This window comes from Heptranchias perlo, chromosome 11 (assembly GCF_035084215.1).
Source record: "Heptranchias perlo isolate sHepPer1 chromosome 11, sHepPer1.hap1, whole genome shotgun sequence".
Classification (NCBI taxonomy): Eukaryota; Metazoa; Chordata; class Chondrichthyes; order Hexanchiformes; family Hexanchidae; genus Heptranchias; species Heptranchias perlo.
In genome coordinates this window covers 75,373,725-75,401,377 of record NC_090335.1, presented here as the reverse complement: position 1 = coordinate 75,401,377, position 27,653 = coordinate 75,373,725, and the positions used below count along the sequence as shown (strand labels likewise).

General features: G+C 48.0%; 1 protein-coding gene across 3 annotated transcripts in view; it reads right to left on the bottom strand.

Annotated features, from left to right (window-relative positions):
- The window catches only part of hspa13 (heat shock protein 70 family, member 13), a 97,641-nt gene extending 77,680 nt beyond the window's left edge, over nt 1–19,961 (bottom strand). For all 3 annotated transcript variants that reach the window (XM_067993387.1, XM_067993386.1, XM_067993385.1), the window contains exons 1-4: nt 19,804–19,961; nt 7,242–7,582; nt 1,772–1,985; nt 359–526 (exon numbers count right to left, since the gene is read on the bottom strand). In XM_067993387.1, coding sequence (XP_067849488.1) covers nt 359–526; nt 1,772–1,985; nt 7,242–7,582; nt 19,804–19,828 — 748 coding nt within the window. In that variant the 5' untranslated portion in view covers nt 19,829–19,961. The remainder of the gene's footprint in view (nt 1–358; nt 527–1,771; nt 1,986–7,241; nt 7,583–19,803) is intronic.
- Between the last annotated feature and the right edge of the window lie 7,692 nt (nt 19,962–27,653).

Here is a 27,653-nt window from a genome sequence, read left to right as displayed (position 1 = left end):
CAAGATCGACATTTCCCACATTACAACAGTGGCTACACTTCAAAAAGTACTTCAATTGACTGTAAAGCGCTTTGGGACGACCTGAGTGTTGTGAAAGGCGCTATATAAATGCAGGTTCTTTCTTTCTTTGTCAGTATCAGCTACTGGAGATATGGGAACGTGGGTTTAAAATTTGCAGGTGGTGCTTTAAGCTCCACGATACAAACCTTACCAGGCCACAGAGTCAAACCACTTGGGATGCAGTGGATGCCGACACTGGGAACCTGAATGGAAGGTGCTCCATTCTCCAGCACGAGTATCCTTCACCCCGACAAACAACAAGCGCTTGGGGCCAACGCTGTGCCAGTGATTCCTTTACCTGCCATCGCCCTGGTCAGGAACATCCCTCCCTGTTTGTTCAGCAGGGACACGTCCAAGGTGCCGCCGCCAAGGTCTACCACCAGCACGTTGAAAACGTCCACCTTGTGGAGCCCGTAGGCCATGGCGGCTGCGGTGGGCTCGTTGATCACCCGCAGGATGTCCAATCCTGAAACACAAAACAGTCAGTCTCACTAACCGGTTAACAGGCCCTCCTCTTACAGCGGGCGCATTGGCACTAACGTGGTTTGCCCGCTGTAAGGAGTCGACGGAGAAAATTATAATACGTGAATATACACACACACACGCATGCAAAACTTCAAAATAGAAGTCAGGTGGAGCTTTATCCCCCCCTAAAGGATAATCAAATTGTGGAATACCAGGGAAGGACACTGATGTGGACAGAGTTACTGGGTGGGTGGGGGGAGCGAGGCAGACTGTTGGGTCAGAGCGCAGAGAATTTTACTCGGCATCTAACCCGTGCTGTACCTGCCCTGGGAGTGATGGATACGGAGTGTTCCATTTCCCACTTTAAATGAGCATAATGTTGACAGAAGAAGAGGAGGAGGAGGAAAAGTTAGTGCTGGGACTGTGCTGCTCGGTGATAGGCGAACCAACACTGCGACATTAACTCCAGCTTACCGTGCTCCAACACACAGACGCCAGGCCACGTTTCACAGGTTCTGACCAAAGGCAGCCAAACCATGGAAATTTTCAGCTTGGCTCAGTTGGCAGCACGAGTCAGAATTTGAGGGTCTGAAGCCCTATTCCAGGGGTTGAGCACAGAACTAATGCTCCAATGATGGACTGAGGGAGTGCTGCACTGTCAGAGGTGGGATGTTAAACAGAGGACCTGTCTGCCTGCTCCTTGGTTTATGTGATTATTAAAAATCCCATGGCACTGTTTGAAGAGTGGAGTGTTCTCCTGGTTTCCTGTCCAATCTCTTCCTCTCAACACCAGAAACAAGTTGGCTGGTCACTTATCTACTATTCGTGGGATCTTGCTGTGTGGAAATTGGCTGCTGCATTTCTCCATGTAACAATAACTATACTTTAAAAAGGTGCCAGCTTTGGCTCAGTGTGGTAGCACTCTCACCCCTCAAGTCAAAAGGCCGTGGGTTCAAGTCCTACTCCAGGGACTTGAGCACATAATCCAGATCGACACTCCCAGTGCAATACTGAGGGAGTGCTGCACTGTCGGTGGTGTTCTCTTTTGGATCAGTCGTTAAACCAAGTCTGCCCTCTCAGGTGGATGCAAAAGATCCCATGGCTGCTATTTCGAAGAAGAGCAGGTGGGTTCTCCCCAGTGTCCTGGGCCAATACAAGCAGCCACTGACTGGGCGAAGACAACAAATGGCAAGGTGAAAGGGACCCGCCGCGACACTGCCCCGAAATCGCAGAGCTCCCCGCCTACCTGCCAGCTGTGCTGCCTTCACCGTGAAGTTCCTCTGCCTTTCGTCGAACTCGGCCGGTACGGAAATGATGGCCTTGCTCACGGGCGTCCCCAGATACTCCTCCGCCATCTTCTTCAACTCCAACAGCAACCGGGAGCCGATGTACTCGGGTGTGACGCGTAATGATTCGTTAGCAGAAACTGAGAACTCCGCATCGCCCTCATTGTATAAAACCTACAAGAGTTGGGGGGGGGGGGGGGGGAAAGAGATGTACATTGTGCTCAGTACGCTATAGGAATAAAACAACATCCATCAATACACTCCTTGTGTGACTCTTAATTCAACCTCAAAGTGCTCCCACCCCACCACCATCAGTGTGCCTGCACCCCAGTAACAGGCAAGTACTGCACCCCAGTAACAGGCAAGTACTGCACCCCAGTAACAGGCAAGTACTGCACCCCAGTAACAGGCAAGTACTGCACCCCAGTAACAGGCAAGTACTGCACCCCAGTAACAGGCAAGTACTGCACCCCAGTAACAGGCAAGTACTGCACCCCAGTAACAGGCAAGTACTGCACCCCAGTAACAGGCAAGTACTGCACCCCAGTAACAGGCAAGTACTGCACCCCAGTAACAGGCAAGTACTGCACCCCAGTAACAGGCAAGTACTGCACCCCAGTAACAGGCAAGTACTGCACCCCAGTAACAGGCAAGTACTGCACCCCAGTAACAGGCAAGTACTGCACCCCAGTAACAGGCAAGTACTGCACCCCAGTAACAGGCAAGTACTGCACCCCAGTAACAGGCAAGTACTGCACCCCAGTAACAGGCAAGTACTGCACCCCAGTAACAGGCAAGTACTGCACCCCAGTAACAGGCAAGTACTGCACCCCAGTAACAGGCAAGTACTGCACCCCAGTAACAGGCAAGTACTGCACCCCAGTAACAGGCAAGTACTGCACCCCAGTAACAGGCAAGTACTGCACCCCAGTAACAGGCAAGTACTGCACCCCAGTAACAGGCAAGTACTGCACCCCAGTAACAGGCAAGTACTGCACCCCAGTAACAGGCAAGTACTGCACCCCAGTAACAGGCAAGTACTGCACCCCAGTAACAGGCAAGTACTGCACCCCAGTAACAGGCAAGTACTGCACCCCAGTAACAGGCAAGTACTGCACCCCAGTAACAGGCAAGTACTGCACCCCAGTAACAGGCAAGTACTGCACCCCAGTAACAGGCAAGTACTGCACCCCAGTAACAGGCAAGTACTGCACCCCAGTAACAGGCAAGTACTGCACCCCAGTAACAGGCAAGTACTGCACCCCAGTAACAGGCAAGTACTGCACCCCAGTAACAGGCAAGTACTGCACCCCAGTAACAGGCAAGTACTGCACCCCAGTAACAGGCAAGTACTGCACCCCAGTAACAGGCAAGTACTGCACCCCAGTAACAGGCAAGTACTGCACCCCAGTAACAGGCAAGTACTGCACCCCAGTAACAGGCAAGTACTGCACCCCAGTAACAGGCAAGTACTGCACCCCAGTAACAGGCAAGTACTGCACCCCAGTAACAGGCAAGTACTGCACCCCAGTAACAGGCAAGTACTGCACCCCAGTAACAGGCAAGTACTGCACCCCAGTAACAGGCAAGTACTGCACCCCAGTAACAGGCAAGTACTGCACCCCAGTAACAGGCAAGTACTGCACCCCAGTAACAGGCAAGTACTGCACCCCAGTAACAGGCAAGTACTGCACCCCAGTAACAGGCAAGTACTGCACCCCAGTAACAGGCAAGTACTGCACCCCAGTAACAGGCAAGTACTGCACCCCAGTAACAGGCAAGTACTGCACCCCAGTAACAGGCAAGTACTGCACCCCAGTAACAGGCAAGTACTGCACCCCAGTAACAGGCAAGTACTGCACCCCAGTAACAGGCAAGTACTGCACCCCAGTAACAGGCAAGTACTGCACCCCAGTAACAGGCAAGTACTGCACCCCAGTAACAGGCAAGTACTGCACCCCAGTAACAGGCAAGTACTGCACCCCAGTAACAGGCAAGTACTGCACCCCAGTAACAGGCAAGTACTGCACCCCAGTAACAGGCAAGTACTGCACCCCAGTAACAGGCAAGTACTGCACCCCAGTAACAGGCAAGTACTGCACCCCAGTAACAGGCAAGTACTGCACCCCAGTAACAGGCAAGTACTGCACCCCAGTAACAGGCAAGTACTGCACCCCAGTAACAGGCAAGTACTGCACCCCAGTAACAGGCAAGTACTGCACCCCAGTAACAGGCAAGTACTGCACCCCAGTAACAGGCAAGTACTGCACCCCAGTAACAGGCAAGTACTGCACCCCAGTAACAGGCAAGTACTGCACCCCAGTAACAGGCAAGTACTGCACCCCAGTAACAGGCAAGTACTGCACCCCAGTAACAGGCAAGTACTGCACCCCAGTAACAGGCAAGTACTGCACCCCAGTAACAGGCAAGTACTGCACCCCAGTAACAGGCAAGTACTGCACCCCAGTAACAGGCAAGTACTGCACCCCAGTAACAGGCAAGTACTGCACCCCAGTAACAGGCAAGTACTGCACCCCAGTAACAGGCAAGTACTGCACCCCAGTAACAGGCAAGTACTGCACCCCAGTAACAGGCAAGTACTGCACCCCAGTAACAGGCAAGTACTGCACCCCAGTAACAGGCAAGTACTGCACCCCAGTAACAGGCAAGTACTGCACCCCAGTAACAGGCAAGTACTGCACCCCAGTAACAGGCAAGTACTGCACCCCAGTAACAGGCAAGTACTGCACCCCAGTAACAGGCAAGTACTGCACCCCAGTAACAGGCAAGTACTGCACCCCAGTAACAGGCAAGTACTGCACCCCAGTAACAGGCAAGTACTGCACCCCAGTAACAGGCAAGTACTGCACCCCAGTAACAGGCAAGTACTGCACCCCAGTAACAGGCAAGTACTGCACCCCAGTAACAGGCAAGTACTGCACCCCAGTAACAGGCAAGTACTGCACCCCAGTAACAGGCAAGTACTGCACCCCAGTAACAGGCAAGTACTGCACCCCAGTAACAGGCAAGTACTGCACCCCAGTAACAGGCAAGTACTGCACCCCAGTAACAGGCAAGTACTGCACCCCAGTAACAGGCAAGTACTGCACCCCAGTAACAGGCAAGTACTGCACCCCAGTAACAGGCAAGTACTGCACCCCAGTAACAGGCAAGTACTGCACCCCAGTAACAGGCAAGTACTGCACCCCAGTAACAGGCAAGTACTGCACCCCAGTAACAGGCAAGTACTGCACCCCAGTAACAGGCAAGTACTGCACCCCAGTAACAGGCAAGTACTGCACCCCAGTAACAGGCAAGTACTGCACCCCAGTAACAGGCAAGTACTGCACCCCAGTAACAGGCAAGTACTGCACCCCAGTAACAGGCAAGTACTGCACCCCAGTAACAGGCAAGTACTGCACCCCAGTAACAGGCAAGTACTGCACCCCAGTAACAGGCAAGTACTGCACCCCAGTAACAGGCAAGTACTGCACCCCAGTAACAGGCAAGTACTGCACCCCAGTAACAGGCAAGTACTGCACCCCAGTACAGAGAAGTGTGAGGGCACCCAATTTGGGTCAAGAAAGAGAAATTTGAATTTTTTTTTAAAATGGAGAGAAGCTAGAAGCTATGGAAGAGCAAAGGGATTTGGATGTTGAGGTACAGAAATCACTAAACACTAGTGCACAGGTACAAAAAGTAATCAAAGAAGGCTAATGGAACATCGGCCTTTATCTTAATGGAGTTGGAATAGAAAGGGAAGGAATTGATGCTTTATTTATACAGAGCCTTGGTCAGACCCCATCTGGAGTACTGTGTTCAGTTTTGGGCAATGCACCTCAGGAAGGGTATTTGGCCTCGGAAGGGGGACAGTGCAGATTCACCAGAATGATATCAAGGCTTAATGGGTTAAATTGTGAGGACAGGTTGCATAAACTTGGCTTGTAATTCTGAGTTTCGAATATTGAGGGGTGATCCGATCGAGGAGTTTAAAATGATAAAAGGATTGGGTAAGGTTGATACGGAGAAACTATTTCCTCTGGTGGGGGGAAAATCAAATAAAGTGGCATAATCTTACATTTAGGGCTAAGCCATTTAGGAGGGAAATCAGGAAGCGGTTTTTCCTCATAAAGGGTAGTGGAAATGTGGAAAACTCTCCCCCAAAAGGCTGTGGATACAGGAGTCAATTGGAGCTTTCACAATTGAGATTTTTTTTGTTAGGTAAGAGTATCAAGGGAAATGGAGCAACGGCAGGTAAATGGAGTTAAGATCTAATTGAGTGGCAGTACAGGCTCGAGGGACTGAATGGCCTGCTCATATGTTTCTATATAAACTGCACAGGAGATGGTGATACTGGGCAGCAAATAGCCCCTTGGCTACATTACAAGTACAACTGATCGAGGAGTGATGTACACACTAGATTTTACACCGGGTACGTTGGTAACCTGAACTAAAGGAAAGGCCAAATGTCCATTTTGAGCAAAGCTACTGATTATAGAATCTTACATCACAGGAGGCCATTCGGCCCATCATGCCTATGCTTTGGAAGAGCTGTCCATTAGTCCCATTCCCCTGCTTTTTCCCCATAGCCCTGCAAACTTTTCCTTTTCAGGCGGTGCGGTCTAGATCATAAAAACATTTCTCCTTATCGCCTCTCTGGTTCTTTTGCCAATGATCTTAAAACTGTGCCCTCTGGTTTACCCACCCTCCTGCCAGTGGGAACAGTTCCTCCCTATCTACTTTATGAAAACCCTTCATAATTTTGAACACCTCTATTAAATCTCCCTTTAACCTTCTCTGCTCTAAAGGAGAACAAACCCAACCTCTCTAGTCTCTCCATGTAACTGAAGTCCCTCATCCCTGGTTCCATTCCAGTAAATCTCTTCTGCACCCTCTCCAAGGCCTTGACATCCTTCCTAAAAAGTGTGGTGCCCAGATTTGAACACAATACTCCAGCTGAGGCCTAACCAGTGTTTTATAAAGGTTTAGCATAACTTTCTTGCTTTTATACTCCATGCCTCTCTTTATAAAGCCATCGATCCTGTATGCTTTTTAACAACCTTATCAGCTTGTTCTGCCACCTTCAAGATTTGTGTACGTATATCCCCAGGTCTCTCTGTTCCTGCACCCCCTTTAATATTGTACCATTTAGTTTATATTGCCTTTCCTCATTATTCCTACCAAAATGCATCATTTCACACTTCTCTGCGTTAAATTTCATCTGTCATGTGTGTGCCTATTTCACCAGTCTGTTGATGTGCTCCTGAAGACTCTCTCTAACATTCTCTAGTCTCTCTCCACATAACTGAAGTCCCTCAGCCCCGGTACCGTTCTAGTAAATCTCCTCTGCACCCTCTCCAAGGCCTTGACATCCTTTCTAAAGTGTGGTGCCCAGAACTGCAATTGATGGATGAGTGGCTTGGCTGTTACCTTAAACTGGTAGCGGCTGCTTTCGCTCCTCAGCTCCTCCGGTGTGAAGCGTTTCCCTATGAAACGCTTGGCGTCGTATACCGTGTTCAGGGGGTTGGTGTCGGCCAGTTCCTGAGCCTCGTACCCCGCCAGTATGTCCCTGTCAGTGAACGACACCACGCTCGGCAGGCTCTTCCGCCCGGCCCTGTCCGCGATCACCTCCACCTTCCCGGTGCCGGGCTGGAACACGCCGACAGAACAGTAGGTGGTGCCGAGATCCAAGCCGATGACCTTCGGCTTGGGCGGGGGGAGGTACTGCTGCGCCAAGTATCCGGCCAACAGGAGGGCCAGGATAGACGAACCTGCGGAAAACACAAGGACCTGAGTGAAAGACCGAATGACAAACCGGCCAGAGAAAAAAATAAACCCAGGGGGAACCTCTGGTGGGGTGACATTCCCCCTCGAGAGTTTCTCCTGCTCCATCACTACTGCAGAAACCCCGTTTAAACACACCTGTAAACGCAGGATAGCTCTTTCAAAGAGCTGGCACAGACACGAAGGGCCGAATGAGTACCATAAAACTATGATACAGTGGGGAGCGTGTTTGCCTTCGTGTCAGAAGGTTGTGGATTCAAGCCCCACTCCAGAGACTTGAGCGCATAATCCAGGCTGACACTCCCTCAGTGCCAGCACCGAGGGCTCGGCTGTGATCCTTTACCAGTGGAACAGCTCACAGTCTAGGCTCGCACGTGAAAAGAGGGCACTTGCGCGGGAGAGACCAGAGAGCTCACAGCACCCGTAGAACTGTATCCCAGGAACAGCCAGTGCTTTCACGAGCGCAGGGAAGTTGATTGAGGGGGCTCTGAGCAAGGAGAGAGAGGAGCGGAAAGACAAAGCAACAGGAAAGTGAAGATTCCAAATTTGTATCCGTTCCACAGAGCGCTCTTCAACAGCAAGTTACAGAGAGTTACACAGAATACACAAAACCTGGAAGTGTAGTGAACAGTGAGGATGATGGTAATAGACTTCAAGAGGATATGGACAGGCTAGTGGAATGAGCAGATACATGGCAGATTAAATTTAACGCAGAGAAGTGCAAAGTGATACATTTTGGCAAGAAGAATAAGGAGAGGCAATATAAACTAAATGGTACAATTCTAAAGGGGGTGCAGGAACCTGGGGGTCTATAAGCACAAATCTTTGAAGGTGGTAGAACAGGTTGAGAAAGCAGTTAAAAAAGCATACAGGATTCTGGGCTTTATAAATAAAGGCACAGAGTACAAAAGCAAGGAAGTTGTGTTGAACCTTTATAAAAACACTGGCTCGGCCACAACCGGAGTATCGTGTCCAATTCTGGGCACCGCACTTTAGGAAGGATGTGAAGGCCAGAGAGAGGATGCAGAGGAGATTTACTAGAATGATTCCAGGGATGAGGGACTTCAGTTATGTGGATAGACTGGAGAAGCTGGGGTTGTTCTCCTTACAGCAGAGAAGGTTGAGAGGAGATTTGATAGAGGTGTTCAAAATCACGATGGGTTTAGATAAAGTAAATAAAGAGAAACTGTTCCCATTGGCGGAAGGGTTGAGAACCAGAGGGCACGGATTTAAGGTAATTGGCAAAAGAACCAAAAGCGATGTAAGGAAAAGCTTTTTTTTATAAACGCAGCGAGTAGTTATGATCTAGAATGCACTGCCTGAAAGGGTGGTGGAAACAGATTCAATCATGGCTTTCAAAAAGGAATTGGATAAACATTTGAAGGGATAAGATTTTCAGGGCTACGGGGGAAGAGACTAACTGGATTGCTCTTACAAAGAGCCGGCACAAGTTTGATGGGCTGAGCGGCCTCTTTCTACGCTACAACGATTCTATGATTCTAATTTACAGCACAGAAACAGGCCATTTGGCCCAACTTGTCTCTGCCGGTGTTTATGCTCCACATGAGCCCGCTCCCATCCTATCAAGTTCATTTTAGTGATTTCATCTACCGAGGAAAAACAAGATTGAGTGTGGCCGTTGTGTATTTAGTCACTGTGGAGAGATCCTTAACTTTTTTTATACCTGATCAGACGGGACACTGTTTGCTAAAATTACATCAGGGAAGGAGAAAAAAAAACTACTCAGGACGTGATAATTTTTTTTTGTTTGTGTCAGCTGTGGCTCAGGTGGTAGGATTCTCACCGCTGAGTCAGGAGGTGGTGTGTTCAACTCTCAGCGCCCCAGACAGTAATTTTAAAAAAAATTCATTCTTAGGATGTGAGCATCACTGGAAAGGCCGGCATTTATTGCCCATCTCTACTTGATAAAACTTGAGTGGCTTGCTAGACCACTGCAGTGAGTTGTTAAGTGTCAATCACTTTGCTGTGGGACTGGAGTCACATATAGGCCCAGACCAGGTAAGGACAACAACTTGCATTTATAAAGCACCTTTAATGTAGTAAAACATCCCAAGGTGCTTCACAGGAACGTTATCAAACAAAATTTGACACCGAGCCACATAAGGAGATATTAGGACAGTGACCAAAAGCTTGGTCAAAGAGGTAGGTTTTAAGGAGCATCTTAAAAGAGTAGAGAGGTAGAGAGACGGAGAGGTTTAGGGAGGGAATTCTAGAGCTTAGGGCCTAGGCAGCTGAAGGCAGGATCACCAGTGAGAACATATGAACTAGGAGCAGGCATAGCCCATATGGCCCCTCGAGCAGGTCAATCCGATCATGGCTGATCTTCAACTTCACTTTCCTGCCCGCTCCCCATACTGTCCCATCGTCCATCCTTCCCTCCGTCCGTCCGTCCAAGCCTTGAACATATTCAATGGCTCAGCATCCACAGCCCTCTGGGGTAGAGAAGTTCAAAGATTCACAACCCTTTGAGTGAAGAAATTCCTCCTCATCTCAGTCTTAAGTGGCCGACCCCTTAACATGGTGGCGAGATTAAAATCGGGGATGCGCAAGAGGCAAGAATTGGAGGAGCGCAGAGATCTCGGAGGGTTGTAGGGCTGGAGGGGGTTACGGAGATAGGGAGAGGCGAAGTCATGGAAGGATTTGAAAACAAGGATGAGAATTTTTAAAATCAAGGCATTCCCAGACCGGGAACCAATGCAGGTCAACGAGCACAGGGGTGATGGGTGAACAGGACTTGGTGCGAGTTAGGATACAGGCAGCAGAGTTTTGGATGAGCTCAAGTTTACGGAGGATGGAAGATGGGAGGCCGGCCAGGAGAGCATTGGAATAGTCAAGTCTAGAGGTAACAAGGAAATGGACAAGGGTTTCAGCAGCAGATGAGCAGAGGCAGGGGTGGAGACAGGCGACGTTATGGAGGTGGAAGTAGGCAGCCTTGGTGATGGAGCAGATACGTGGTCGGAAGCACATCTCAGGGTCTAATAGGACGCCAAGGTTGCAAACGGTCTGATGTAGCCTCAGTCAGTGGCCAGGGAGAGGGACGGAGTCGGTGGCTAGGGGAACGGAGGTTGTGTCGGGGACTGAAGACAATGGCTTTGGGTCTTGACTACATTTCAAAAAGTACTTCATTGGCTGTAAAGCACTTTGGGACATTGTGAAAGACGCTATATAAATGCAAGTTCTTTCAACAGATTGCAGGATGCCAACCAAAACGTGGAAAAGATATCTGGTTAATCATGACAATGTCCCCAACACTGCACCTCCTGAAGAGTCTCATTCTTGTTGGGATACAGCTCCACAGCCAGACAGTACCTTATTCAAGGGTCGATCTTGATGTGTGACCCCTGGACAGCAGGTGTCAGGAGGATGATTGACCATTAGAGGCATCACAGTGGAGCCCGATCCTGCTGTCACTCAATGTCCAAACATCCCAGCAAAGGGTCACTAGACAGAGATCACATGACCCCCTGGCTCATTGTATCCTCTCCCTGGCCCAGGAGGACACTGTGCTCAACTGTCGCGCTCTAACTGCTGCCTCAGTTAAGATGAATGTAAGGAATCTTACAACACCAGGTTATAGTCCAACAAATTTATTTTAAAATCACAAGCTTTCAGAGATTATCCCCTTCGTCAGTTAAGATGCACAGTAAAGATCCCGTGGTACGATTTGAAAGAGAAGGAAGTTCTCCCAGTGTCCTGGTCAATACTCCTTCCTCAACCAACGAATATATAGAGGGGTCAATAAATGACCCTCAATCTGTCCACGAGACTTCAGATGCTGAGCAGGGTCACGGCATTAAGTCTCAGTGCAAATTTTACGAGATGATACTTTGCTGGCGTGAATATATTCACCTACTTAGTACAGTAATTCTCAAGATATGGGCATCGCTGGAAAGGTCGGCATTTATTGCCCATCTCTAGTTGCCCTGAGTTTGATACAATTGAGTGGCCTTTTAGGCCCCACAGTGGGCAGTTAAGAGTCAACCACGTTAATGTGTGACTAGAATCACATATAGGCCAGACGGCAGGTTTCCTTCCCTAAAAAGGACATCAGTGAACCAGTTGGGTTTTTACAACAATCCAATAGCTTCATGGTCACTTTTACTGACACCAGCTTTTTATTCCAGATTTTTTTTTAAAAACTGAATTCAAATTCAAAGTTCAGGGGTTTAAACCCAAATTCACCGGATTATTAGCTCAGGCCTCTGGATTACTAGTCCAGTGACATCACCACTACCCTACCCCTTTAATATATATTATCTGGTTCAGTAAGAGGTGCATCTATTCAGTGCCCAGTACAATGACATTGGATATCACATTGAGTAACACTCTCCCTTTCAACTTTAAACATAGCTTTTTTCCCCTCAGAAGGTGGTGTGTTGCCAACACAAATCAACCCCCTGTTTAATTAACAAACTCCAGCCCAAAAATAGCTTTTGTACTAAACACATTGGATTCTATCAGGACAAAAATAAATGTAATGTTTGGTTTGTTATCAGCTACTGCAGGGAACAGTTATAAATACCACAACATCTACTATCTAAATCACACATCAGGGAGCTTAATGACCTATAAACACACTTCATTATAGGAATTTTACCCCCTCTTCTCCTGAAGGCGCTGACACAAGCTGGGGAGCTTTTCCCCCTCCCCAAAGTGGCCACTAGTCTTGCGTGAGCCAACATGATGAATGCCAGCAGGCTATTTGACTGTGGGGGCATCACAGATGAGCCAGGTCCTGCATTCATCCACAAACACAGGCAGGGTATATAGAAACATAGAAAATAGGAGCAGGAGTAGGCCATTCGGCCCTTCAAGCCTGCTCCGCTATTCAATATGATCATGGCTGATCCTCTATCTCAATACCATATTCCCGCTCTCTCCCCATACCCCTTGATGCCTTCTGTCTCTAGAAACCTATCTAGCTCCTTCTTAAATATATTCAGTGACTTGGCCTCCACAGGCTTCTGTGGTAGAGAATTCCACAGGTTCACCACCCTCTGAGTGAAGAAATTTCTCCTCATCTCAGTCCTAAATGTCCTACCCCGTATCCTGAGACACTGACCCCTCGTTCTGGACCCCCCCCACCAGCCAGGAGAAACATCCTCCCTGCATCCAGTCTGTCCAGCCCTGTCAGAATTTTATATGTTTCAATGAGATCCCTTCTCATTCTTCTAAACTCTAGTGAATCGACCCAATCTCTCCTCATGACAGTCCTGCCATCCCAGGAATCAGTCTGGTGAACCTTCGCTGCACTCCCTCTATGGGCAAGTATATTCTCTCTCAGGCAAGGAGACCAAAACTGCCTCTAAAAGGCCCTGTATAACTATATATGTATAATATACATAAAATGTATATCTACATACATAATAAATATAGGGAGAGGCAGGTTATATATTTATCATAGAATCAAAGAAAAATTTACGGCACAGGAGGCCATTCGGCCCATCGTGTCCACACTGGCTGAGAAAAGAGCCACCCACCCTAATCCCACTTTCCCGCATTTGATCTGTAGCCCTGCAGGTCACGGCTCTTCAGGTGCACATCCAGGTATTTTTTTTAAATGAGTTGAGGGTTTCTGCCTCTACCACCCTCTCAGGCAGTGAGTTCCAGACCCCCACCACCCTCTGGGTGAAAAAGTTTTTCCTCATTTCCCCTCTAATCCTTCTACCAATCACTTTAAATCTATGCCTCCGATCACTGACTCCTCCGCTGAGGGAAATAGGTCCTTTCTATCCACTCTATCTCGGCCCCTCATAATTTTGTACACCTCGATCAAAATCACCCCTCAGCCTCCTCTGTTCCAAGGAAAACAACCCCAGCCTATCCAATCTGTCATCATAGCTAAAATTCTCCAGTCCTGGCAACATCCTCGTAAATCTCCTCTGCACCCTCTCAAGTGCAATTACGTCCTTCCTGTAATGTGGTGACCAGAACTGTGCGCAGTACTCAAGCTGTGGCCTAACTAGTGTTTTATACAGTTCCAGCATAACCTCCCTGCTTTTATATTCTATGCCTCAGCTAATAAAGGAAAGCATTCCACATGCCTTGTTAACCACCTTATCTATCTGTCCTGCTACCTTCAGGGATCTGTGGACATGAACTCCAAGGTCCCTCACTTCCTCTACACCTCTCAGTATCCTCCCATTTATTGTGTATTCCCTTGCCTTGTTTGCTCTCCCCAATTGCATTACCTCACTTCTCCGGATTGAACTCCATTTGCCATTTTTCTGCCCACCTGACCGGTCCATTGATATCTTCCTGCAGTCTACAGCTTTCCTCCTCACTATCAATCACTTGGCCTATCTATGTCATCCGCAAATTTCTTAATCATGCCTCCTACGTTTAAGTCCAAATCGTTAACGTATACCACAAAAAGCAAAGGACCAAGTACCGAGCCCTGCGGCACCCCACTGGAAACAGCCTTCCAGTCGCAAAAGCACTCGTTGACCATTTCCCTTTGCTCCCTGCCACTGAGCCAATTTTGGATCCAATTTGCCACATTCCCTTGGATCCCATGAGCCTTTGCTTTTTTGATCAATCTGCCATGTAGGACCTTGTCAAAAGCCTCGCTAAAATCCACATAGACTACATCAATTGCGCTACCCTTGAAAAATTCAATCAAGTTAGTCAGACACGACCTCCCCTTAACAAATCCGTGCCTTTCTAAGTGACAGTTTATCCTGTCCCTCAGAATTGATTCCAATAATTTGCCCACCACCGAGGTTAGGCTGACTGGCCTGTAATTACTCGATCTATCCTTCGCTCCCTACTCTACAGCAGACGCCACAACCTCGAAACCAAGATAGAGTCCATACTCTCAACCTGTACTCAGGACACAGCAGACCAGCTACGTTATACCGCCAAACAGACGAGGCAACGGAACTACGCTGCCTACATGAAAACCAAGAGCAGGAAGCTTGAGAAACTCGGCATCACCACCAGCAACGACCAAGCTTCCCCTGGTACCACGGTTGCAACCACAGGGAAGTCTATTGTCAATTTATCCGACCACACCCTTCAACCAGACGAAATCGAAGTTCTCAGCCGAGGGCTCAATTTCTGCCCCACCACCAAAATGGACCCCACTAGTCTCGCGGCGGACACAGAGGAATTCATCAGGAGAATGAGGCTCCGGGAATTCTACCACAAACCCCAAGATTTCAGCAGCAAACCCAATGAGACAATCGACGATCCGGAACAGCAGACAGAGGGATCCGCGGTACAGCAACCGAAGAGGAAAGAGTCAAACTGGACTCCTCCGGAGGGTCGCTGCCCTCAGCTGGACATGTATGCTCAAGCTGTCAGGAAATGCGTCAATGCCAGATTCATCAGCCGCACTCAGAAGACAGTCCAGAATGTCACCCGAGCACAACGCAACGCCATCAACGCTCTCAAGACCAACTGCAACATCGTCATCAAACCAGCGGACAAAGGAGGAGCCATAGTCATACAGAACAGAACAGACTATTGCAAAGAAGCATACCGACAACTGGACAACCAGGAACACTACAGACGGTTACCCGCAGATCCGACCAAACACACCCACCAGCTCAACAAACTGATCAAGACCTTCGATCCAGACCTTCAAAGCATCCTACGCACTCTCATCCCATGTACTCCCCGCGTGGGAGACTTCTACTGCCTCCCAAAGATACACAAAGCCAACACACCCGGACGTCCCATCGTATCAGGCAACGGAACCCTGTGTGAGAACCTCTCTGGATACATCGAGGGCATCCTGAAACCCATCGTACAGGGAACCCCCAGCTTCTGACGCGACACTACAGACTTCCTACAAAAACTCAGTACCCACGGACCAGTTGAACCAGGAACACTTCTCACCACGATGGACGTCTCGGCACTATACACCAGTATCCCCCACGATGACGGCATCGCTGCGACAGCATCAATACTCAACACCAACAACAGCCAATCTCCGGAAGCCATCCTACAACTCATCCGCTTCATCCTGGATCACAATGTCTTCACCTTCGATAACCAGTTCTTTACCCAAACACACGGAACAGCCATGGGGACCAAATTCGCACCCCAATACGCCAACATTTTCATGCACAAGTTCGAGCAGGACTTCTTCACTGCACAAGACCTCCAACCAACACTATACACCAGATACATCGACGACATTTTCTTTCTATGGACCCACGGCAAGGAATCACTAAAGAGACTACACGATAACATCAACAAGTTCCATCCCAGCATCAAGCTCACCATGGACTACTCCTCAGAATCAGTTTCTTTCTTGGACACACGAATCTCCATCAAAGACGGGCACCTCAGCACCTCACTCTACCGCAAGCCCACGGACAACCTCACGATGCTCCACTTTTCCAGCTTCCACCCTAACCACGTCAAAGAGGCCATCCCCTATGGACAGGCCCTGCGAATACACAGGGTCTGCTCAGACGAGGAGGAACGCGATGGACACCTACAGACGCTGAAAGACGCCCTAGTAAGAACGGGATATGACGCTCGACTCATCGATCGACAGTTCCGACGGGCCACAGCAAAAAATCGCATAGACCTCCTCAGGAGACTAACACGGGACGCAACCAACAGAGTACCCTTTGTCGTCCAGTACTTCCCCGGAGCGGAGAAACTACGCCATGTTCTCCGCAGCCTTCAACATGTCATCAATGAGGACAAACACCTCGCTATGGCCATCCCCACACCTCCACTACTCGCCTTTAAACAGCCACCCAACCTCAAACAGACCATCGTTCGCAGCAAATTACCTAGCTTTCAAGAGAACAGCGTCCACGACACCACACAACCCTGCCACGGTAACCTCTGCAAGACATGCCAGATCATCGACACAGATACCACCATCACACGAGAGGACACCACCCACCAGGTGCATGGTTCATACTCCTGTGACTCGGCCAACGTTGTCTACCTCATACGTTGCAGGAAAGGATGCCCCAGAGCATGGTACATTGGCGAGACCATGCAGACGCTGCGACAACGGATGAACGGACACCGCGCAACAATCGCCAAACAGGAGGGTTCCCTCCCAGTCGGGGAACACTTCAGCAGTCATGGACATTCATCCACCGACCTTCGGGTAAGCGTACTCCAAGGCGGCCTTCGAGACACACGACAACGCAAAATCGTCGAGCAGAAATTGATAGCCAAGTTCCGCACCCATGAGGACGGCCTCAACCGGGATCTTGGGTTCATGTCACGCTACATGTTACCCCACCAGCGAACAAATGTTATCTGTTTTTAATATAATGGGTGATTTGCTGGCTTTCTCTGCCTTCTGGATGTTTCTGCCTCTCTCTGGTTTTTTTTCCTGTTTGTTTTTTTGTTGAATGTGTATTCGGGGGTTCTGCAGGTGACACCTCTCTGTCTGAACACGGTGATTGCCTTGGCAACGGGCAGTTGCAGGGGCATTCTGTAAACATCATGTATTGTTCTATATGTATAAATGCGTAGGCTTCGAGGAGCTCCTGAACATTTACCTGAGGAAGGAGGAAGCCTCCGAAAGCTTGTGAATTTAAAATAAAATTGCTGGACTATAACTTGGTGTTGTAAAATTGTTTACAATTGTCAACCCCAGTCCATCACCGGCATCTCCACATCATTTTTAAACAGCAGTACAACATTAGCAGTCCTCCAATCCTCCAGCACCACGCCTGTGTCCAGTGAAGTTTGGAAAATGATTGTTAAAGCCTCCGCTATTTCCTCCCTGGCTTCTTTTAACAGCCTGGGATACATTTCATCCAGCCCTGGTGATTTATCCACTTTCAAAGATGCTAATCCCCTTACTACTTCCTCTCTCATTATGTTTATCCCATCCAATATTTCACACTCCTCCTCCTTAACTTTAATTCCTGCATCATCCCTCTCCTTTGTGAATACAGATGCAAAGTATTCATTAAGAACCATACCCACATCTTCCGCCTCCACACATAGTTTACCTTTTTGGTCTCTAATAGGCCCTACTCTTTCCTTAGTTATCCTCTTGCTCTTAATGTATTTATAAAACATCTTTGGGTTTTCTTTGATTTTACCTGCTAATATTTTTTCATGCCCTCTCTTTGCTTTCCTAATTTCCTTTTTAACTTCACCCCTGCACTTTCTATACTCCTCTAAGCTTTCCGTAGTATTGTGTTCCCGGTGTCTATCGTAGGCTTTCTTTTTCTGCCTTATCTTACCCTGAATGCTTCTTGATATCCAGGAGGCTCTAGATTTGGCAGCCCCTCCCTTATTCTTTGTGGGAACATGTTTACCCTAAACCCCTTGAATCTCCCCCTTTGAATGACTCCCACTGATTTATCATCAAGTAGCTGTTTCCAGTTTACTTCTGCTAAATCACTTCTCAGTTTACTAAAATTGGCTTTTCCCCAATTGAAAACTTTAACTCCTGGTCTGTCAATGTTATATATGATATACATGTAGGGACAGATATTGTAGATACATTTTATATTATACATTTAGGTAGAGAGAGAGAGAGAGAGACAGAGATGATAGACAAGCATTATATTGCACAATACATATACTATTACTATAGGGAGATACAATATAAAATCATAGAATGGTTACAGCATGGAAGGAGACCATTCGGCCCATCGAACCCATGCCAGCTAGTCCCACTCCCCCATCCAATCCCCGTAGCCCTGAATTTTTTTTCCTTTCAAGTACTTATCCAGTTCCCTTTTTAAGGTCATGATTGAATCTGTCTCCACCACCCCCTCGGGCAGTGCATTCCAGATCCTAACCACTCACTGCGTAAAAATGTTTTTCTGCAGGTCACCTGAAATCTATGTCCTCTGGTCCTTGATCCTTCTGCCAATGGGAACAGTTTCTCTCTATCTATTCTGTCCAGACCTTTCATGATTTTGAATACCTCTATCAAATCTCCTCGCAACCGTCTCTGTTCCAAGGAGAACAACCCCAGCTTCTCCAGTCTATCCACGTAACCAACGTCCCTCTTCCCTGGAATCATTCTAGTAAATCTCTTCTGCATCCTCTCCAAGACCTTCACATCTTTCCTAAAATGTGGTGCTCAGAACTGGACAAAATAGTCCAGCTGTGGCCAAACCAGTGTTTTATAAAGGATCATCATGACTTCCTTGCTTTTGTACTCTACGCCTCTATTTATAAAGCCCAGGATCCCATATGCTTTTTTAACCATTTTCTCAACCTGCCCTGCCACATTCAATGATTTGTGCACATATTCCCCCAGACCTCTCTTTTCCTGTACCCCTTTTAGAATTGTGCCCTCTAGTTTATATTGCCTTTCCTCATTCTTTCTACCAAATGTAACACCTTCACATTTTTCTGTGTTAAATTTCATCTGCCACATGTCCACCCATGCCACCAGCCTGTCTATATCCTCTGGAAGTCTATCACTATCCTCCTCACTGTTCACTACCCTTCCAAGATCTGTGTCATCTGCAAACTTGGAAACTATGCCCTGTTCACCCAAGTCCAAGTCATCAATATAGATCAAGAAAAGCAGTGGTCCCAGCACCGACCCCTGGGGAACACCACTGTACACTTCCCTCCAGTCCGAAAAACAACCGTTCACCACGTCTCTCTCCTTCCTGCCCCTTAGCTAATTCTGTATCCATGTTGCTATTGCCCCCTTTATTCCATGGGCTTCAATCTTGATGACAAGCTCATTAGATGGCGCTTTATGAAATACTTTTTGAAAGTCCATATTCACCACATCAACTGCATTGCCCTTATCTACCCTCTCTGTTACCTCATCAAAAAACTCTATCAGGTTAGTTAAACACGATTTGCCTTTAACAAATCCGTGCTGGCTTTCCCTAATCAATCCACACTCGTCCAAGTGACTGTTGATAATCAGAGACAGAATTATTTCTAAAGGTTCCCCCACCACCGAGGTTAAACTGATGGCCTGTAGTTGCTGGGTTTATCCTCACACCCTTTTTTGAACAAGGGAGTAAGATTTGCAATTCTCCAGTCCTCGGGCACCACCCCCGTATCTACGGGTGTTTGGAAGATTATGGCCAGTGAATAATATGATCGACAGGCAGACATCATCATCGCGCCCGATGAGCCGAGTTATTATACGATGCCCTGTCGGTGACTGTGGACAGCGGCTGCCGAAGGAGCGCTGGGCGCGGGTACCCGGTCCGCCGGCCGCCAGGCCGAGAGGCAGACACACGGAGCGGGCGGGCGGGCGGACACTCACCCAGGATGGCCATGGCCCCGGCCATGGTTGTGGTTATTACCGCTTGCTGAGAGCTGTGACCCCGGGAGACACTCACTGTCCGCCGCCGCCCCGGGACTCTCCTCTCCTCTCCTCACACTCACTCACCCAACGCTGACTGGACCTAATGGCCGCGGGGGCTCACGGGACCTGTAGTCTCCCTCCCTTCAGACTCCGCCTCTTCCTCTGACATCGCCGGGCGCCCGGAACTACAACTCCCGGCATGCCCCGCGCGCCCAGGCGCCCGGGAGAAGCGGAGAGGCGAGGAGACGATCTTTCTGGCTGGGAGGCAAGAGCAGCCCCCGCCGTGGCTGACTTGATCGTTAATTTAGTGGCAGCGACACCTGCAGGTCGGCGGGGAGGTCAGCGCCTGATTCGAATTGACCCAAATTGCTGATTAACCACTGCTTCAGGCCACTCTGGAACTGGCTGGACCTGTTACTGCTTCATTAAAGAACATAAGAAATAGGAGCAGGAGGAGGCCAATCGGCCCCTCGAGCCTGCTCCGCCATTCAATAAGATCATGGCTGATCTGATCCTAACCTCAACTCTAATTCATGTCAAATTCATTAAGGCAGCGATCCAATTAATGATCTCCATTGAGGCACAATCGGACCCCAGTTCTCCCCAATTTAAATATGTATTTTTTTTATTATTTATTCATGGGATGTGGGCGTCGCTGACAAGACCAGCATTTATTGCCCATCCCTAATTGCCCTTGAGAAGGTGGTGGTGAGCCGCCTTCTTGAACCGCTGCAGTCCGTGTGGTGACGGTTCTCCCACAGTGCTGTTAGGAAGGGAGTTCCAGGATTTTGACCCAGCGACGATGAAGGAACGGCGATATATTTCCAAGTCGGGATGGTGTGTGACTTGGAGGGGAACGTGCAGGTGGTGTTGTTCCCATGCGCCTGCTGTCCTTGTCCTTCTAGGTGGTGGAGGTCGCGGGTTTGGGAGGTGCTGTCGAACAAGCCTTGGCGACTTGCTGCAGTGCATCCTGTAGATGGTGCACACTGCAGCCACAGTGCGCCGGTGATGGAGGGAGTGGATGTTCAAGCCAATGAATGGGCTGACCCATCTAGCGGACTGCTTTGTCCTGGATAATGTCGATCTATTTAAATGAAGGCCTTTGCCATCGGTGTACCAAAGTCCCAGAAGTTACGCTTGCAGTGCGCCGGGGTACCCTAAAGCTGAGATAAATGAGGCGTGCCATTTGTCAGAAGCATCTCAGACTGGCAGAAATGATTTACTTTAGAAATAAAAACAGAAAATGCTGGAAAAGCTCAGCGAGTGAGGCAGCATCGGCGGAGAAAGAAACAGAGTTAACGATTCAGGTCGAAGAAAGAATTACTTTGGAGCTTGAAGATAGAAGAAAGTTTGAGCTTAGTCTGACAGCCTGTAGGTCTGTAAGACCACTGGGATAATTTTTCCCCCGCCCACTGACCAGGTGTGTGATTCCCAAATGGACATTCCTTTGTTTGCCATTGTAATGGGAAAAAAAAGAACGACTTATATCTATATAGTGCCTTTCACGATCTCAGGACATCCAAAAACACTTTACAGCCAATGAAGTACTTTTGAAGCATGGTTACTGTTGTAACTTGGGAAATGCTGCAGCCAATTTGCGCACAGCAAGCCCCCACAAACAACAAGGAGTTAATGACCAGATAATCTGTTTTGCTGAGAGGGCAGACGGGGCCTCGGTTTAACGTCTCATCCGAAAGACGGCACCTCTGACAGTGCAGCACTCCCTCAGTACTGCACTGGGAGTGTCAGCCTAGATTATGTGCTGAAGTCTCTAAAGAGGGACTTGAATCCACAACCTTCTGACTCAGAAGCGAGAGTGCTGCTATATGCCCTGAAATAGTGATTTCTGGGAGGTGGCTGTAGCTACTTTGGAGGCATAATAACCCGGGTTGGAGCATCAGGAAGACCATCACTTGGAGGACTCCTCAGTGACCACTGCAAGGGGCATCAGAACTCAACTTATCAACAAAGAGTTATCGTCTGGATGAGGGACTTCAGTTGTGTGGAGAGACTGGAGAAGCTGGGGGTTGTTCTCCTTAAAGCAGAGAAGGTTAAGGGGAGATTTAATAGAGGCGTTCAAAATCATGAGGGGTTTTGTTAGAGCAAATAGAGAGAAACTGTTTCCACTGGCAGGAGGGTCGGTAACCAGAGGACACAGATTGAAGATAATTGACAAAAGAACCAGGGGGTAGGTGAGATTTTTTTTAATGCTGCGAGTCGTTATGATCTGGAATGCACTGCTTGAAGGTGTATCTCACAGACTCCTGGCTGTCTCTGTATCTCACATATTCCTGACTGTCTCTGTATCCTATAGGTTCCTGACTGTCTCTGTATCTTATAGATTCCGGACTGCCCTTTATCCTATAGATTCTGGCTGTCACTGCATCTTACAGATCCACATCATACATATTTCTGACCATCTCTGTATCTCATAGATTCCTGACTGTCTCTATAGCCTATAAATTCTGACTGTCTGTGTATCCTACAGATTTCTGGCGGGCTCTGTATCCTATAGATTCCAGACTGTCTCTGTATCCCTCATATTCCCACTGTCTGTGTATCCTATAGATTCCTGACTGTCTCTGTATGCTATGAGTCTGAACTATCTCTGTTTCCTACAGATTCTGACTGTCTCTGTATCCTATAGATTCCTGACTGTCTCTGTATCCTTCATATTCCCACTGTCTCTGTATCCTATAGATTCCCGACTGTCTCTATATCCTATAGATTCCTGACTGTCTCTGTATCCCTCATATTCCCACTGTCTCTGTATCCTATAGATTCCTGACTGTCTCTGTATCCTATAGATTCCCGACTGTCTCTGTATCCTATAGATTCCCGACTGTCTCTATATCCTATAGATTCCTGACTGTCTCTGTATCCCCCATATTCCCACTGTCTCTGTATCCTATAGATTCCCGACTGTCTCTGTATCCTATAGATTCCCGACTGTCTCTATATCCTATAGATTCCTGACTGTCTCTGTATCCTATGAGTCTGAACTATCTCTGTTTCCTACAGATTCTGACCATCTCTGTATCCTATAGATTCCTGACTGTCTCTGTATCGTATAGATTCCTCACTAGTTCTGATGCCTACAGATTTTTGCCTGGCTCTGGATCCTGTAGGTTATTTGACTCCGCTCTCCGATATGTGGCTTTGGTCTAGCATTATCAATAGTTATTTTTTTCTGCCCCTTTGTACGGTCCCTGCACCAAGCTCCAGCAGAGAGAAGAGGCCAGTAAACCGCAGAGCTTTCAAACGTGCAACTTCCTAAGTAGCCACCGGGAGGAGTAAGCGAGCAACCTTTGCTCACTGAATTTCCTGCTTCAGTGTGAAGTGTGTACGGCCTTAGCCTTTCCCCAGACAACTCAGTGACATTGTAGAGTGGACGAAAACCATCGTGTTACAAACCCACCCGACGCACCGTTGTTTTTTCTTCAAGTCGTACTCCTTGAAAAACACAATGGGCCGGAATTTGTTCTGAGCGGTGAACGAACGGTTCCTGCCGCTCGTTAGATTTAAACTTGCCCACAAACGATCCACGGGCTTTAGTGTGGGAACTTCCTCTAATGGTGAGTCACTAAAAGTGCAGCATCCTCGCCCGGGAATCTGTGAGCTGAGAGAGCGGGGAAGGGAGGGCTCTGTCCCCTCAATCAATCAGATTGAAGCATCCTTGACAATTCAGAACCAGGAAGTGCAAACTACAGCAGTTAATTCGATGTAAATTCAGTTAGAGAAAGCGAAATGAAGAGAGGGTAAGAAATATTGAATTAAAAGACAGAGATAAAAGAGGCAGAAATAAAAAGTAAATCTCCAACGATTAAAATCGGCAGGAATGAGATTCCGCATTTTTAAGTTAATTTTCAGTGCTCTCATTAAGACTTACCACACCGTTAAAAGTTAGTTTAGACTTTTAAAAAAACCAGCGTGCCTTTTGCTGTGTAGATTAGCTGGGCAGAGCAGCAACTTCACGCTGGGCAGAGCAGCAACTTCAACTTCAAACTATTTGTTTGGGGTTTCTGGCAGTCTCTCTCTGGGTTTACGGTGGGAGACCCTGAGAATCACTGCGGAGCTTCAGGGCTATTGGCCCGGAATTTGCCCCAAAAATAGCGGCGAGCCAAACAGCGCTCACCGTTATTTAAGATCAAATGGAAGAGCAACTTGTGGTGAACATGCGCAGTCAGACACGCAAATCCGGAAGCTGCTCTACGAGATTCCCTGCTCATTTGTCCAGGAAGGACAGCTCCCCCGTGAAATGATTGGACCAGCTTACCTTTTTCTGTGTAGATTAGCTGGGCAGAGCAGCAACTTCACGCTGGGGGCAAATTCCGGGCCAATAGCCCTGAAGCTCCGCAGTGATTCTCAGGGTCTCCCACCGTAAACCCAGAGAGAGACTGCCAGAAACCCCAAACAAATAGTTCCACCCAGTTACGCAGAGTGTCCATAGGGCTGCCAACCCTCCAGGATTGTCCTGGAGTCTCTGGGAATTGAAGGTTAATCTCCAGGACACTACCACATGCAAACCCGGGAGTAAAATCATAGGGCCATTAAATAAAGTGTGTGCATTTTTTCATTTTCTTTGAAAACTTTTATTTATCAGTTGCGAAAATATATCAGTTGGGGGAAAAAAGGCTGAATGACAGTCAAGGATCATCCGATTGAGTCACGAACAGTCTGTTCGCATTCCAGTTGGCCGTGGGAAGGCGGGGCTCCGTGAGGATGGACGAGTTGGGCCGCCAATGGCGGGAGTGAAGGGGAGGGGCAGCGGGAGGCGGGAGGTCGTGGGATGAAACGTCCAGGACTACATGCAACCAGAGTTGACAACCCCTACTGTAACCCCAGACAGAGACAGCCAGAACCCTCACAGAAATGGCTCGACGCGGTTAGATGGGGCGTCCGGAGCTTTCTGGGTGGATTCCGCTTGTCTCCTGTCAAAGTTACAAAGGGAGATCGGAAGAGCCTCTCGCCCGAAATATCAGGCCCAGAGGCGTTAGCCCAATATAAACAACAAAATCAATAACTCACTTTTGGATAGAAGACCTTGTATTTGGATAGCACCTGATCACATCCCTCAAAAACACGTCAAACTGTCTCACATCTAATGAACCCCTGGACTCCACACTTTAGGAAGGATGTCAAGGCTTTGGAGAAGGTGCAGAGGAGATTTATTAGAATGGTACCAGCGATGAGGGACTTCAATTAGGTGGGGAGACTGGAGAAGCTGGGGTTGTTCTCCTTAGAGCAGAGAAGATTGAGGGGAGATTTAATAGAAATGGTCAAAATTATGAAGGGTTTTAATTGAGTAAATAAGGAGAAACTGGCCGGAGGGTCGGTAACCAGAGGACACAGATTTAAGATAATTGGAGAAAGAACAGGGGGTGAGATAGAATCATAGAATGGTTACAGCACTGAAGGAGGCCATTCAGCCCTTCGAGTCCGTGCCGGCTCTCTGCAAGAGCAATCCAGCTAGCCCCACTCCCCAGCCCTATCCCCGTAGCCCTGCAATTTTTTTCCCTTCAAGTACTTATCCAATTCCCTTTTGAAGGCCATGATTGAATCTGCCTCCACCACCCCCTCGGGCAGTGTATTCCAGATCCTATCCACTCGCTGTGTAAAAAAGTTTTTCCTCATGTCACCTTTGGTTCTTTTGCCAATCACCTTAAATCTGTGTCCTCTGGTTCTTGACCCTTCCGCCAATGGGAACAGTTTCTCTCTATCTACTCTGTCCAGACCCTTCATGTAAGGAATCTTACAACACCAGGTTATAGTCCAACAATTTTATTTTAAAATCACAAGCTTTCGGAGATTATCTCCTTCGTCAGGTGAGTAGTGAATGAGAGGTTCTCAAATCGCATGTCTTATATTAGGCTGGGACACCATCACACCAATCAAAAGGTGTCGTTGGTGTTCAGACAGGTTAGCCACGGAAAACAGTAGGTCCCAGTATGCTGAATACACAATGTGTCAAATTACACAGACAGAGAGAAAGAGACCCGAAAGGCAGAGAGAGAGAGAGAGAGAATTTCCAATTGTATTAAAAACAGATAACTTTTTTTTCCCTGCTGGTGGGGTTACGTGTAGCGTGACATACATTTTTACATTTGTCCACCCCAGTCCATCACTGGCATCTCCACGCCATAGACTCTTTATGATTTTGGATACCTCTATCAAATCTAGGAGTAAGAGTAATTTTTTATGCAGCAAGTTGTTAAGATTTGGAATGCACTGCCTGAAATGTTGGTGGAAGTAGATTCAATAGTAACTTTCAGAAGGGAATTGGATAAATACTTGAAAGCAAAAAATTTGCAGGGCTATGGGGAAAGAGCAGGGGAGTGGGACTAATTGGTTCCTCTTTCAAAGAGCCAGCACAGGCACGATGGCTAAATGGCCTCCTTCTGTGCTGTAAGATTCTACGATTCTATGAATCACTTTGAAATGCAAAGACTCTTGTTATGTAGGCAAACACGGCAGCCATTTCTGCACACAGCAAGATCCCACAAACAGCAATGAGACGATTGGCCAGCTAATTCAAAACAAAAGCAAAATACTGCGGATGTTGGCAATCCCCAATAAAAAGAGAAAATGCAGGAAACACTCAACAGGTCAGGCAGCATCTGTGGAAAGAGAAACAGAGTTAATGTTTCAGGTCGATGACCTTTCATCAGAACTGCAAGATGTTAGAGATGAACAGCTTTTAAGCAAGCAACATCCATGCCTTTGTTACCGCTAGACTCGACTGTTCCAATGCTCTCCTGGACGGCCTCTCAACTTGCACTGTCTGTAAACTTGAGCTCATCCAAAACCCTGCTGCCCGTATCCTCGCTCCAAGTCCTGTTCACCCATCACCCCTCTGCTTGTTGACCTACATTGACTCCCGGTCCGGGAACGCCTCGATTTTAAAATTCTCATCCTTGTCTTCAAATTCTTCCATGGCTTCGCCCCTCCCAACCTCTGTAACCTCCTCCAGCCCTACGACCATAAGACCATAAGAGATAGGAGCAGGAGTAGGCCATTCGGCCCCTCGAATCTGCTCCACCATTTAATGAGATCATGGCTGATCTGATTTTTACCTCAACTCCACTTTCCTGCCTTTTCCCCATATCCTTTGACTCCCTTGCTGATCAAAAATCTGTCTAACTCAGCCTTGAATCTATTCAATGACTCAGCCTCCACAGCTTTTTGAGGTAAAGAATTCTGAAGATTCATGATGCTTTGGGAGAAGAAATTCCTCCTCATTTCGTCATAAACGGGGTGACCCCTTATTCTGAGACTATGCCCCCTAGTTTTAGATTCCCCCATGAGGGGTAACATCCTCTCAGCATCTACCCTAACGAGTCCCCTCAGAATCTTGTATGTTTCAATAAGATCTCCTCTCATTCTTCTAAACTCCAATGAGTATAGACCCAACCTGTTCAATCTTCCGAGATCTCTGCCCCCCTCCAATTCTGACCTCTTGCGCATCCCCGATTTTCTTCGCTCCACCATTGGCGGTCGTGCCTTCAGCTGCCTAGGCCCTAAACTCTGAAATTCCCTCCCTAAACCTCTCCGTCTCTCTACCTCTCTCTCCTCCTTTCAGACGCTCCTTAAAACCTACCTCTTTGACCAAGCTTTTGGTCACCTGTCCTAATAACTCCTTATGTGGCTCGGTGAGGTCCTACATTACAACAGTGACTAAACTTCAAAAAGTGATTCATGGACTGTAAAGCGCTTTGGGACGTCCTGAGGTCATGAAAGGCGCTATATAAATGCAAGTTCTTTCCTCTTTCTGTCTTTCTTCAGGAAAGCAGGAAATGTATTAAGAAAAA